The sequence below is a fragment of the Corythoichthys intestinalis genome, chromosome 16, assembly GCF_030265065.1.
Source record: "Corythoichthys intestinalis isolate RoL2023-P3 chromosome 16, ASM3026506v1, whole genome shotgun sequence".
Lineage (NCBI taxonomy): Eukaryota > Metazoa > Chordata > Actinopteri > Syngnathiformes > Syngnathidae > Corythoichthys > Corythoichthys intestinalis.
Window position 1 is genome coordinate 733,164 of NC_080410.1, and position 13,782 is coordinate 746,945.

Genomic DNA, 13,782 nt, shown 5'->3' on the forward strand with positions numbered 1-13,782 from the left:
AGTGCTATATACTATATATATATATATATATATATATATATATATATATATTACATATAATGGGGGAAAACAAACACAGACAAGACTGAAAAAGCAGTTTCTGCTCTTGCACTCCTCTTTAAAAGAAACTGCTGTATTTTAAGCCAAAACAACTGTTGTGTTTGAGAGATTAATATATCTATATGCTGTAATTGCAGATTCGTGGAGTATTAAGCCCCCAAACTGTTTTTAAGTCGTCCGTTTTACCCTGAAAACCCCCGTTTACAGACGTCGAGCAACCGCTTTTGTTTCAACCCAGCCATAAAACGAAGGTAATTATATTTTTTTATTCAAAATGTCATTTTTAGCTTAGAATCATTAATTGATGTGTAATATTTCGTTTAAAAAAAAAAACAAAAAACGAAAAGGGTATATATTTAAAAAAGGAAATCTGCGACAAATAATAGGTCATTAAGTCAAATGTCATTCTAAATCCCTGTGTCATATCAAAGCTAAATTATCACATAACAAACTAAAAAGGATAATGAGCAAATAATGAAACAAATGGATCAATAATGGAGAAATAATGTGCACAGAACATGAGGTATGTAGGATTACTTGCAGCACTACAATGTTATAGATGACACAGCAGTGATGATATCTACAGTGCTCCTCTCCTGTTTTTTTAAGCATGGTAAACTAGACAAAAGTGAGGATGGCCAAAGGAAGCTTCTTGAAGGAATGAAGCTTTGCAGCCAATTAATCCAGACATGGTGCAAGGCTTTATGGTGGTTCATTTGCACTATGGCGCCATCAAGTGTTCTTCAAGCCCAAGCGGTCAAGTGTTGAGAATATTGTCTATTTGTTTCGGAAAATGATATGAATGTTGAATGAATGAATATTTAAGGTTGTGAAGCCTCCAAATTTTCCTCATGTATGAATATTTTTCTGTCTTTTGTGATTGGGTGGCAACAACTCCAAAATGTCCCCTCCTCTTAGCCAAAGTCAGCTGAAAAATGACTCCAACTTGGAATTTAATGAGGACAATCGTTGCATTATCGTATGACCTGCCTAAAAAGCTTTGTGGACTGACCTGTGACTGTGCGCCAATATGCACTCTCCTCCGTCTTGTGGATTCACATTGTAGATGAAAAGGTGTCCATCGGCAGTGGCGGCAAGCAAACGTGGAAGCTTCTGGATCCTAAAACAACAGATTGGATGTTGATACTTGCCACCTAAAAAAGCTTGTCATGCAAACTCCATTTTAGAGAAAGTGCCATCTCAAGAAGGACTCGATGCCCTGAGCACCACCATCAAGGTAAAAATTAAAATACAGTAGTGCACATACAGCGAGGAAAATAAGTATTTGAAGACCCTGCGATTTATCCCACTTAGAAATGATAGGCAGGTTTGAAAGTTTCATGGTAGGAGCTTGTCCACTGTTCGAGACAATCTTAATAAAAAAAATCCGGAAATCATTGTGTATGATTTTTTAAAACTATTTATTTGTGTTATACTGCAGCAAATAAGTATTTGAACACCTGTCTATTAGCTAGAATTGTGAGCCTCAAAGACCTGTTAGCCGCGTTTAAAAATTCCAACAAATAAGTGGAGCGGAGGTGGACTTTTGAGTATGACTTTTTGTTAGGTGTATATTAAGCCTGAACGATATATCGTTCATTAAACATTGCCTTCGCGATGTGTGCATGCGCAATAGTCCCATCGCAAGGACGTTGCGATAGTTTAAAAAAAAAAATTTAATCCACAAACTTTTGTTTTGGGGAAGGAGAGGGAAGGAGAGAGGCTGTGTGGCTCTTTCCCTGCAGCTCATCAGTCATCGGCCCTTCCGCCTCTTCCTGCTACAGTGGAGTGGAGGGAGGAGGGGGCCGAACAGCAGAGCGGAGGGAGGACGGGCCCTTCTCAAACTGAAAGCACGAAAGGAAAGGAAGTGATTGAAGACTCCAGAAAAGAAAATCAACATCTGAAATTTGGAAGTATTTTGGCTATCAACAAGATGATAAAGGAACAAAAGACAGCCCTGTCGACAGTGCCTCGCCGTGGTTGCTTAAACAAGAAGTAATACGTCGAACATGTTCAACAATTTGAAACGCAAGTATTCCTGATACGAGCTCCTCATCAGAAAAGCTTTTTAGTACAAGTGGGAACATTGTTACATGCCAACGTTCTTGTCTCAAGCCCGCAATGTTGGATAAACTAGTAGTCTTGGCCAAAAACCTATGAGACCCAGTTGTGAATGGCTGAGTGAGGAAGGTGGCCGATATGCAGGCAAATACATAACACAACTGCAGGAATGTCTTTTCTTCTTTTTATTCCTCTGACAGCTTACAGAAAGGCAGGAAATTTGTGAGTTAAATGGTTCTGTTATTCATCAGTTATTTACAGTTATTCAGTTATTTATTATTATATACAAGTTCAATTGAGTTTGTTTCTGCCATGTACACCCCTCGCATTTCTGCAGATATTTAAGTATATCTTTTCCTGGGACAACACTGACAAAATGACACTTTGACACAATGAAAAGTAGTCTGTGTGCACCTTATATAATAGTTAATTTATTTTCCCCTCAAAATAACTCAATATATAGCCATTAATATCTAAACTACATACCTAAATGTCCAAATTGAGCACTGCTTGTCATTTTCCCTCCAAAATGTCATGTGACTCGTTAGTGTTACTAGGTCCAGGTGTGCATAGGGAGCAGGTGTGTTCAAATTTGTAGTACAGCTCTCACACTCTCTCATACTGGTCACTGAAAGTTCCAACATGACACCACATGGCAAAGAACTCTCTGTGGAATTTTAAAAGACGTATTGTTGTGTTACATGAAAATGGCCAAGGCTACAAGAACATTGCCAACACCCTGAAACTGAGCTGCAGCATAGTGACTAAGATCATCCAGCGCTTTAAAAGAGCAGGGTCCACTCAGAACAGGCCTCGGGTTGGTCAGCCAAAGAAGCTGAGCATCACATCCAAATGCTATCTTTGAAAGATCGTCGCAGGAGTGCTGTCAGCATTGCTGCAGAGATTGAAGAGGTGGGGGTCAGCCTGTTAGTGCTCAGACCATACGCCGCACTCTACATCAAATTGGTGTGCATGGCTGACACCCCAGGAGAAAGCCTCTTCTGAAGACGGTACACAAGAAAGCCCACATTCCATTGAGGGAAACATACTCCAAAATGTACTGTGAGCGAAATACTGCAGCAGAGCATGAGCCCCTCCCTCCGGAAACTGGGTCGCAGGGCATTGTTCCTGCATGACAATGACCCCGAACACACCTCCAAGATGACCACTGCTTTACTGAAGAGGCTGAGGGTCAAGGTAATGGACTGGCCAAGCATGTCTCCAGACTTGAACCCAATAGAACATCTTGGGGGATCCTCAAGCGGAATGTGGAGGTGCGCAAAGTCTTAAATATCCGGCAGCTCCATAACGTCATCATGGAGGAGTGGAAGAGAATTCCAGTGGCAACCTGTGAAGCTGTGGTCAACTCCATGCCCAGGAGAGTAAAGGCAGTTTTTTGTTCAAAAATATTTACACCTTTGTAGTTATTTTACAGAAGTTTTTATTTATTGTTATATTTTGTCAACAACTCAGGGGACTAATGCACCTGCTCTTTTGTCATTTAATGTACAGTATTTGCTGCTGTTGCAGTGTAAAATACAGTGTTCAATAAATCTACTTTGTGCAAACATGGCTTCCAGGATGCCTTCATACAGCAATTTTCATCATTCACAAATTAACCTGTATTATATGAATACACTGTGGTCAAGGTGTGTCATCCAAAGTATTTCCAAACAGCTATCCATCTAGTGAAATTTTTTTTAATATTGCAGTATAATATCGCAACCCCCCCCCCCCCCCCCCCCAAGAAAAATGGCAACAATATTTTTTCCCCCCAATATCGTTCAGGCCTACTGTATATGATACCCTGTCCACCCCATACAATCAGGAAGACCCATATTCCTAACATGGTCAAGACCAAAGAATTGTCCAAAGACACCAGAGACAGAATTGTAGACCTCTACAAGGCTGGACAAGGTTACAGGGCAATTGCCAAGCAGCTTGGTGATATAAGGTCCACCGTTGGAGAAATTATTAGAAAATGGAAGAAGCATAACATGACTGTCAATCTACCTCGGACTGGGGCTCCATGCAAGATCTCGCTCGTAGGATCTCAATGATCCTAAGAATCGTGAGGAATCAGCCAAGAACTACACAGGAGAAGCTGGTCAATGACCTGAAAGGAGCAGGGACTACCATTTCCAAAGTTACTGTTGATAATACACTAAGACGTCATGGTTTAATATCATGCATGGCACGGAAGATTCCCCTGCTTAAACCAGCACATGTCCAGGCCCGTTTTAAGCTTGCCAATGACCATTTGGATGATCCAGAGGAGTCACGGGAGTAAGTCATGCGAGATCAAAATGGAACTTTTAGGTCTTAATTCCACTCAGTGTTTGAAAGAAGAACTATGATGAGTGCCAGCCCAAGAACACCATCCTTACTGTGAAGCATGGTGGTGGTAGCATAATGCTTTGGTGGTGTTTTTCTGCAAATGGGACTCGACGACTGCACTGTATTAGGAGTGGATGACCAGGGCAATGTATTGTGGGATTTTGGGAAATATCCTCTCAGTTAGAGCATTGAAAATAGATCGTGACTGTGTGTTCTAACATGACAATGGCCTGAAGCAGACAGCCAGAATAACCAAGGAGTCGCTTTGTAAAAAGCATAACAAGGTCCTGGAGGGACCTAGCCAGTTTCCAGACTTAAATTCAATAGAAAATCTTTGGAGGAAGTTCAAACTCCATGCTTCTCAGTGACAGCCCAGAAACATGATTGATCTATGGAAGCTCTGGAGCAAAATCCCTGCTGCAGTCTGTGCAAACCTGGTGAAAAGTTAGAGGAAACGTTTGACCTCTGTAATTGTAATCAAAGGCTAATGTATCAAATATTAACATTGATTTCCTCAGGTGTTCAAATACTTCTTTGCAACAGTATAACACTAATATATTGTTAAATCATAGACTGTGATTTCTGGACTTTTTTTTCTCTAGATTGTCTCTCACAGTGGACAAGCACCTACTATGAAAATGTCAAACTCGTCCATCATTTCTAAGTGGGAGAACTTACATATTTCTTTCAATGTACAATCTCTGACAAAAATGATGGAATCACCGGTTTCAGAGGATGTTCATTAAGTTGTTTATTTTGTAGAATAAAAGCAGACCACAAACATGACACATAACTAAAGCCATTTTGAATGCCAACTTTCTACATTGAAGAAACACAGGAAAAAAATTGGCCGTTGGTAACAGATAAAATCACGCAGTGTTGCAAAAGATGTTGGTTGTTCACATTCAGCCGTCTCTAAAATCTGGACCAAGTACAAAAAATAAGGGAAAGTAGTTCAAGGCAAGCATACTGGCAGACCAAGGGCTAAGACAGAAAACTCAAGCAATATGTCTCGAAAACAGAAAAAGCACAACCAAACATGCATGAAAAACAAATGGGCAGAAATGGGTGTCAATGTCTGTGACCAAACTGTAAGACACCGCCCAAAAGGCATGGGATTTACATACAGGAAAGCTAAATGAAAGACATCGTTAACACCTAAACAGAAAAAACAATGTTGAGGAAAAGCAATCGTGGACTGTGGATGATTGGATGAAAGATATTCAGTAACGAATCGAAAGTCTGCATTTCTTGCCATATAGCAAAAACTGAAAGAATTCCTTGAAGATAGACAGATAAGGTGAAGGTCATGGCCTGCAAATAGTCCAGATTTCAATGCAATTGAAAATCTGTGGTGGAAGTTGAAAAAAATAAAACGCCCATGATGAGGCTCCAGCCTGCAAAGCTGATCTGGCAAAACCAATCAGAGAAGGTTTGAGCCAGATTGATGAAGAGTAGTGTTTGTTACTCAAAGTACATGCCTCTGAGACTTCGAGCTGTTATAAAAGCCAGAGGTGATTCTACTGGTAATAGTGGTGTGTTAAGTGTTTTTTTTTTTTTATTGTAGTTGTTTCATGATTCCATCATTTCTTCCTTTAACTTGGTCTAAAAAACTAACTGTTACTGACGACCAGATCTTTTTTTTTTCTTGATTTCTTCCAGAGTTTCTTGAAGCAAGAAAGTTTCATTCAAACTACTTCAGTTTTGTGTCATGTCTGTAATTGCTTTTTTTCCTATTCAACAAAAAAAACTGCAAAAATATCATAATTTTTGCCAGGGTTTGCTTGGGCCAAAAATGCCACTGTGCTTAGATTTTGGGGGGGGGGGGGGGGGGGGGTCATGTACTTAAGAATGGAGTTAAATGGTACCATATATTTCAGAATATAAGGCTCACCATCAATGAACGACATTTGGTGACAAATCGTGGATTGGGCCAGATCATAGGCATAACCATCTTTCAACTACAAATGAACAGGTTTTCATGACTATATACAGTTGTGGTCAAAAGTTTACATACACTTGTGAAGAACATAATGTCATGGCTTTCTTGAGTTTCCAGTTATTTCTACAACTCTGATTTTTCTCCAATAGTGATTGGAACAGATACTTCTTTGTCACAAAAACATTCATGAAGTTTGGTTCTTTTATGACTTTATTATGGGTTAACAAAAAAAGTGCTCAAATCTGCTGGGTCAAAAATATACATACATGGATCTGAAAAAGCGAATCATTGACTTGAACAAGTCAGGAAAGTCACTTGGAGCCATTTCAAAGCAACTGCAGGTCCCAAGAGCAACAGTGCAAACAGCTGTTTGTAGGTATAAAGTGCATGGCACTGTTTTGTCACTGCCACGATCAGGAAGAAAACGCAAGCTATCACCTGCTGCTGAGAGAAAATTGGTCAGGAGGGTGAAGATTCAACCGAGAATCGCCAAAAAGCAGATCTGCCAAGAATTAGAAGCTGCTGGAACACAGGTGTCAGTGTCCATAGTCAAGAGTGTTTTGCATCTCCATGGACTGAGAGGCTGCCGTGCAAGAAGGAAGCCCTTAAGGCTCGACTGAAGTTTGCTGCTGATCACATGGACAAAGATAAGACCTTCTGGAGGAAAGTTCTGTGTCAGACAAAACAAAAATCGAGCTGTTTGGCCACAATGCCCAGCAATATGTTTGGAGGAGAAAAGGTGAGGCCTTTAACCCCAAGTACACCATGCCTACCGTCAAGCACGGTGGTGGTAGTATTATGCTGTGGGGCTGTTTTGCTGCCAATGGAACTGGTGCTTTACAGAGAGTAAATGGGATAATGAAGAAGGAGGATTAGCTTCAAATTCTTCAAGATGACCTAAAGTCATCAGCCCGAAGATTGGGTCTTGTGCGCAGTTGGGTGTTCCAACAGGACAATGACCCCAAACACACATCAAAAGTGGTAATGGAATGGCTAAATCAGGCTAGAATTAAGGTTTTCGAATGGCCTTCCCAAAGTCCTGACTTAAATCCCATTGAGAACTTGTGGGCAATGCTGATGAAACAAGTCCATGTCAGAAAGCCATCAAATTTAACTGAACTGCACCAGTTCTGTCAAGAGGAGTGGTCAAAGATTCAACCAGAAGCTTGCCAGAAGCTTGTGGGTGGCTACCAAAAGCGCCTAATTGAAGTGAAAATGGCCAAGGGACATGTTACCAAATATTAGTGCTGCTGTATGTATATTTTTGACCCAGCAGATTTGATCACTTTTTTCTGTTCTCCTATGGAGGTAGATTTGTGTCTTTATTATTCAATCAAAAAAAAAGTTGCTTCGATCAAATAAAAAGTTGCTTCAATCAAAATATATACTTTCAATCGAAGAAAATGTCACTTCAATCAAAATAAATGTGTTTGAATGCAAAAATAAATTTGAAACTCAAAAAAATATATTTGAAAACTATTTTTCTTTGATTGAATTTTATTTTTTTGATCAAAGTCAAGTTTTTTTTAATTAAAACACCATTTTTGATTGAAGTCATGTAATTTTCCGTTTGGACCACATTTTGGCTAGGACATTTGTGTCTTTATTATTCAATCAAAAAATAAATTGCTTCAAACAAAAAAATATATATTTTCAAAAGAAAAATCACTTCAATCAAATTTTTTTTTAAAATCAATCGTAGAAAAAAAGGTTTGAATGTGAAAAAATATTTGAGACTCAGAAATTCGCATTTGAACACTTTATTTTTCATTCAAACTGTTTTCTTTGATTGAAGCAATCCTTTTTGTGTTTGAGCCATATTAGGGGTAGGACATTTGTGTCAAAATCATTCAATCGCAATAAAAGTTGCTTTAATCAAAAAAATATTTTTAATCAAAGAAAAAAATCATTTGCAAAAACTTTTTTTTTTTTTAAATATATTTTTTATTTGAAATATATATATATATTTTTTTATTGAAGTGTCACTTTTTTTGAAAAGCAAAAAGTTTTAAACTTATTTTTTTCAAAGTGGAAAAAGTTTTGAACACACTTTTTTTTTTTGAAGTGGAAAAAGTTTTGAAGGCACTTTTTTTCGATTGAATCATTTTGACACAAAGATTCACCTTCAACGCTAGTTCCGGTGTGTTTGATTGGCAGGTAGCTGAGCCAATGACATAAAAGTATGAAGCAAGCATAATGGCCACCAGGGCTCCATCCAGCCATCGGAGTCTGTTGGAGTCTAAGCCGAATATAGGGCACCGGTACGGGCGTGTGACATCGGCATTTCACCGGAGTACCCGCAACGGTACGGTGCCCTGTCGTGGCACACTGGTCGGACCCCGATATCACCCCCCAGGCGCGGAGGCCGGCTGTCGAGTGGACGCCCCGCGAATGACACGGCACTCATTCAAAGCTGAAGCGATGGGGCTGCCGGCGTGGACGCCGGCGACTCGCCGGTAGTCCACTCGCTTACTGGGCAGGCTAGTGTCGGGCCACTCGCCGACCACTCCCGTACCGGCGCGTCGCGGACACTCCGGTTGGAACCAATTGCCAACCGTCACGTCAGGGCAGCGGGTGAAGTTCGCCGTGTTAAATCACATTAAGCAACAGGGCACCGTACTCCGGTGAAATGCCGATGTGTGTGTTCAAAACTTTTTCCACTTTGAAAAAAATAAGTTTAAAACTTTTTGCTTTTCAAAAAAAGTGACACTTCAATAAAAAAATATATATATATTTCAAATAAAAAATATATTTAAAAAAAAAAAAAAAGTTTTTGCAAATGATTTTTTTCTTTGATTAAAAATAGTTTTTTGATTAAAGCAACTTTTATTGCGATTGAATGATTTTGACACAAATGTCCTACCCCTAATATGGCTCAAACACAAAAAGGATTGCTTCAATCAAAGAAAACAGTTTGAATGAAAAATAAAGTGTTCAAATGCGAATTTCTGAGTCTCAAATATTTTTTTCACATTCAAACCTTTTTTTCTACGATTGATTTTTTTTTTTTAAATTGATTGAAGTGATTTTTCTTTTGAAAATATATATTTTTTTGTTTGAAGCAATTTATTTTTTGATTGAATAATAAAGACACAAATGTCTTAGCCAAAATGTGGTCCAAACGGAAAATTACATGACTTCAATCAAAAATGGTGTTTCAATTAAAAAAAACTTGACTTTGATCAAAAAAATAAAATTCAATCAAAGAAAAATAGTTTTCAAATATATTTTTTTGAGTTTCAAATTTATTTTTGCATTCAAACACATTTATTTTGATTGAAGTGACATTTTCTTCGATTGAAAGTATATATTTTGATTGAAGCAACTTTTTATTTGATCGAAGCAACTTTTTTTTTGATTGAATAATAAAGACACAAATCTACCTCCATATTCTCCCATAATAGTCATAAAAGAAACAAACTTCATGAATGTTTTTTGTGACAAAAAAGTATCTGTTCCAATCACTCTATCAGAGAAAAATCAGAGTTGTAGAAATAACTGGAAACTCAAGAGAGCCATGACATTATGTTCTTCACAAGTGTATGTAAACTTTTGACCATAACTGTACCTAAATCTTCAAAGAAATACTTTAGGTTAGCTCCATGAGAATCATCCTTATAATCCAAAAAATATGCTGTTTTCGTTAGAGTTTGTTCCTAAATATTTGGAAACAGTTTTAATATACTAAATGTGAATCTTGTATTTTATGTTGAATACAACTGAGGTGTACTTGCAAAGGCATTGCAGTGGACTGAAAAAAAATTTTAAATATTAAATTCATGGAAAACCCCTTGGGTTGGCGTGGCTCAGTGGTAGTCGCTCCCCAACCCCAAAGGTCGTGGGTTTGATTCTCCGCCCTGATGTATCCTTGAGAAAGATAGTGAACCCCACATTGCTCCTGGTGCTGAGTTACCAGGAGGTGGATGGGGATGTAGTGTAAAGTGCTTTGAGGGCCTTTAACGAGGAAAGGCGCTATACAAGTATGACTCCATTTACCAATTCAATCTTTTGCTCAACGCTATAGGAAGCATGTCTACCATTGATGGAAGTTGTATTATACTTCAAGAACAAGTGAACAAAAAGCAAACAATTCGTTAAGTCAGTATAAACACAGAAACACAACATTTAAGCATTGGCGATCAAAGGCCCTTTCAAAAATGAGGCTTACGTGGCCAGCGTACAGACGTTCCTCTGGCCTGACGTGACAAGATGAACCGTGGCAAAGGCGCGGTCCTGGCTGATCATACCAGACACCTGAGCAGGTAGGTAGCTGCTGGCTGCTGTGAACATCTTTCCCACATAGGCTGACCAAGTGGCACTCTCCTCACCACTGCATGCAGATGAACACATTTTTGCTTCAGATTAAAACATGGAAAATTAGGTTGTGTTTGGAAATAACCCACGATCCAATTCAGTATTTATTCTTTGAACAACGATACGATATTTGTCGATTTTAGGTCTGCCACGATTTGATTTGATTTGATTTAAAGCAACGCATTTGTGATGATACGTCAACTAACAACTAGTTGAATGACACTTCTTTTCTATCTTGAGGGGGTCTGTATCGTTTTCACCGGCACTAATTAACTTTGAGGAGGGTGGCCAGAACTCTGCCACACACAAAAAAACTACAAATGGGCTGACTGCTTTACGGCATACGTCACTTCCCCCTTGCGAAAGCCTTTGCGCGAATTCTGCAAAGATGGCAGAGCAACAAAAGGACAAAAAGTTTTGTCTGAGGAGGGAAAATAAATTGCTACCAGGATAAAAAGACAGCTAAGAATAAATTTGGCCGGCTTTCACTCGCTGGCGTGACGCCCACGCCAACCGAACTCATCAGCGTAGGGGTGTTAGCCACACTAAGCAACACTGTTACTAAACGTCATACGCTATTTTTTAGCCACAACTGGATTCATTACCTTACTACTATTCACCCTTCGCACAGAAACAGGAATGTTGATTAATCCATCTGCAGGCCACCGGGAGATCATGATTTTACGACACTGTGTGTGCTCTGGCCCTCATAGGAAACGCAGTCTTCCTTACGGCAAAACACCATTGAAGTGATTGTGATCTTTTAAGTGGCTTATTAAGATGTGTTGTAGCTCGACACTTTTTTTCCCTCCTCCTGGAACTTCGGCTTTGCATGTTACAAATTGCGAGTGAAGCGTTTTCCAGTGACAACTTGAAAAAAATCCCACAGTACCGACGATAGGAGTGGAAACGAACGCACACATCCCAATCCACCGACACTGTGCCAAAAATATTATACTGTATATTATCGGGCATAAATATGTTACTGTATTTATTGGGATGATGTCATAATTCCTATTGTTGGCCCGATAATTATCGGACCAATAATTATCGTGTATCTATACCAATTAGCGATGAGTATAATCTACACACCAGCTTTGTTAAAGTCTTTGTTTTTCCTGATTTGCCCTTGTCCCTAAACTGGTCACAGGAACTACACCGCTTTTAGGTATAAAGTGTGATACGTGTTGGTGTCATATTTTTAGAGCGGTTTGATGACGATAATGAGCGTACCTTTGTCCAACTTGCTCCAGCTTAAAGATATGTACCGTTTCTGTGTTGCTGGAAGCACAGAGGAACTGGGCATCTGGGCTGAAGGACAAAGAGCTTATGTTGACGTACCTGCAAACAAGACACAAATATGTAAATAAATACAATAATTCAAACTTTTAAATGTGACTTAACACTGTGATCAAATGTAGAAAATGCAAGTTCGTGGAGTTCATTCATCTTCCGTATCATTTATCCTCACGAGGAGGTGCTGGAGCCCATCCCATCAGACTGTGGGGAGAGGCGGTGACTTTGAAGTGATTGCCAGCCAATCACAAGGCATAAAGAGACAACCAATTCGCGCCAGATTTCTCCCACATATATGCATGGTAAGCTAATTGATCACTCAAAAATTCTCCACTGGTGTGATTGTGAGTGTGAGTGTGAAAGGTCATTTGCCTCTATGTGCTCTGTGACTGGCTGGTAACCAGTTCATTGTGTACCCTGCCACTTGCCCACGATTATCTGGGATAGGCTCCGGCACCCCTGTGTCCCTTGTGAAGATAAGCAGTACAGAAGGTGGGTAAATCTCAATGGATGATAATGCAATAAATGACCTGACCTCTTCATGCCACGACGGAACTCAAACAGACGTAAACCTTCAGGAATGGAAAACACTCGGATTACAGTGCCCTAAAAGACAGGATGAGGAACTTTACTTTTATAGACATGAACAATACAATTGTATTGAAGGAATCTGACTTTTCAGCCAGCTTGCAGGAATCACGCCAGCACAATTCCAACGACCCGGGTTGGCGGAATCCTGACAACCCGGGTTGGCGGAATGCTGACAACCCAGCCAAAAGGCCAAACTCTGCTCGGTCACATTAGTTTTAACCTCTTGTACTGACTCAATTTTAAAAGCTGTAAAAAGGCTTCGAAACACAAGTTGACAATTTATTCGAAGTCGACAGCAATCATACAGCAAGGCAAAACAGCAAAGAGACCCAGACGAGGAAGACTGAATCCAGAGTCACCATATCACAAAAGATTCCCGAAAAAGCTTGCGCTATCTAAAGAATTCAGTCTTTTGAAGGATCTGGTGAGGCGGGGCTGTGGTCTGGGAGAAGGTTGTGTTTGGGTGTTGTTTAGGGTAATTTTCAGTTGCGGGTTGGGCGGTAGGTTTCGTCCGTTACAAAGGCAGACAGAGTGGGAAAGATAAAAAGAATATCCTGCAAAAATATTGGAGTAGAGAGATTGAAACAATCATGACATTTTGCTGCTCTGTGTCGCATTTTCCTGGTTCTGAATTCAAGTCCATGCGCACCAGGAGGAAGACTGCGTTCAGGCCACAGCAGGTGAACTGTTAATTTCATTGTTCCATATGTAACCTCATCTGCTTGATGTGTGATGATGGCACGGTGTGGATTCTCTGTTAAGCTTGTTCGGACAGAATATTAATTTAAAATGAATGAAAACTAAATACGATTGAATATGTTGAAGCGGTATGCAATGTTAAGAGTCTTGTTAGCTCGAATTGCTGTGTCCAGCCGCTGTAGCTCTGCTGCTCTCTGTGAACTCTCTATTTAAGCCGGAACGCGCGCGGCTCTTAAGTGTCTCTGTCACGTGACTGTGTCGTAGCCGGTAACACGCTCGGCCAAATGGACACACAAGTACGGAAGGTGAATTATGCCAAACAAAGGGTCACCACAATGTCATTATCATCATTTAAAAAATTTAAGTGACGGGTAAAAATAGATTATGACCGGATTTTTATGACCCTGTCAGTCAAAATGACAGACAACGAAAAAGTCTAGCGCAACCTCTGATAATTTATTTTCCCCTCAAATAACTCAAAA

At 39.7% G+C, this 13,782-nt stretch overlaps 1 protein-coding gene across 3 annotated transcripts in view; it reads right to left on the reverse strand.

Moving 5' to 3' along the window:
- Positions 1–13,782, reverse strand: part of LOC130931986 (WD repeat domain phosphoinositide-interacting protein 1-like) — a 79,225-nt gene that overhangs the window by 17,914 nt on the left and 47,529 nt on the right. For all 3 annotated transcript variants that reach the window (XM_057861309.1, XM_057861307.1, XM_057861308.1), the window contains exons 7-10: positions 12,546–12,616; positions 11,948–12,055; positions 10,569–10,730; positions 1,073–1,180 (exon numbers count right to left, since the gene is read on the reverse strand). In XM_057861309.1, the coding sequence (XP_057717292.1) occupies positions 1,073–1,180; positions 10,569–10,730; positions 11,948–12,055; positions 12,546–12,616 (449 nt within the window). The remainder of the gene's footprint in view (positions 1–1,072; positions 1,181–10,568; positions 10,731–11,947; positions 12,056–12,545; positions 12,617–13,782) is intronic.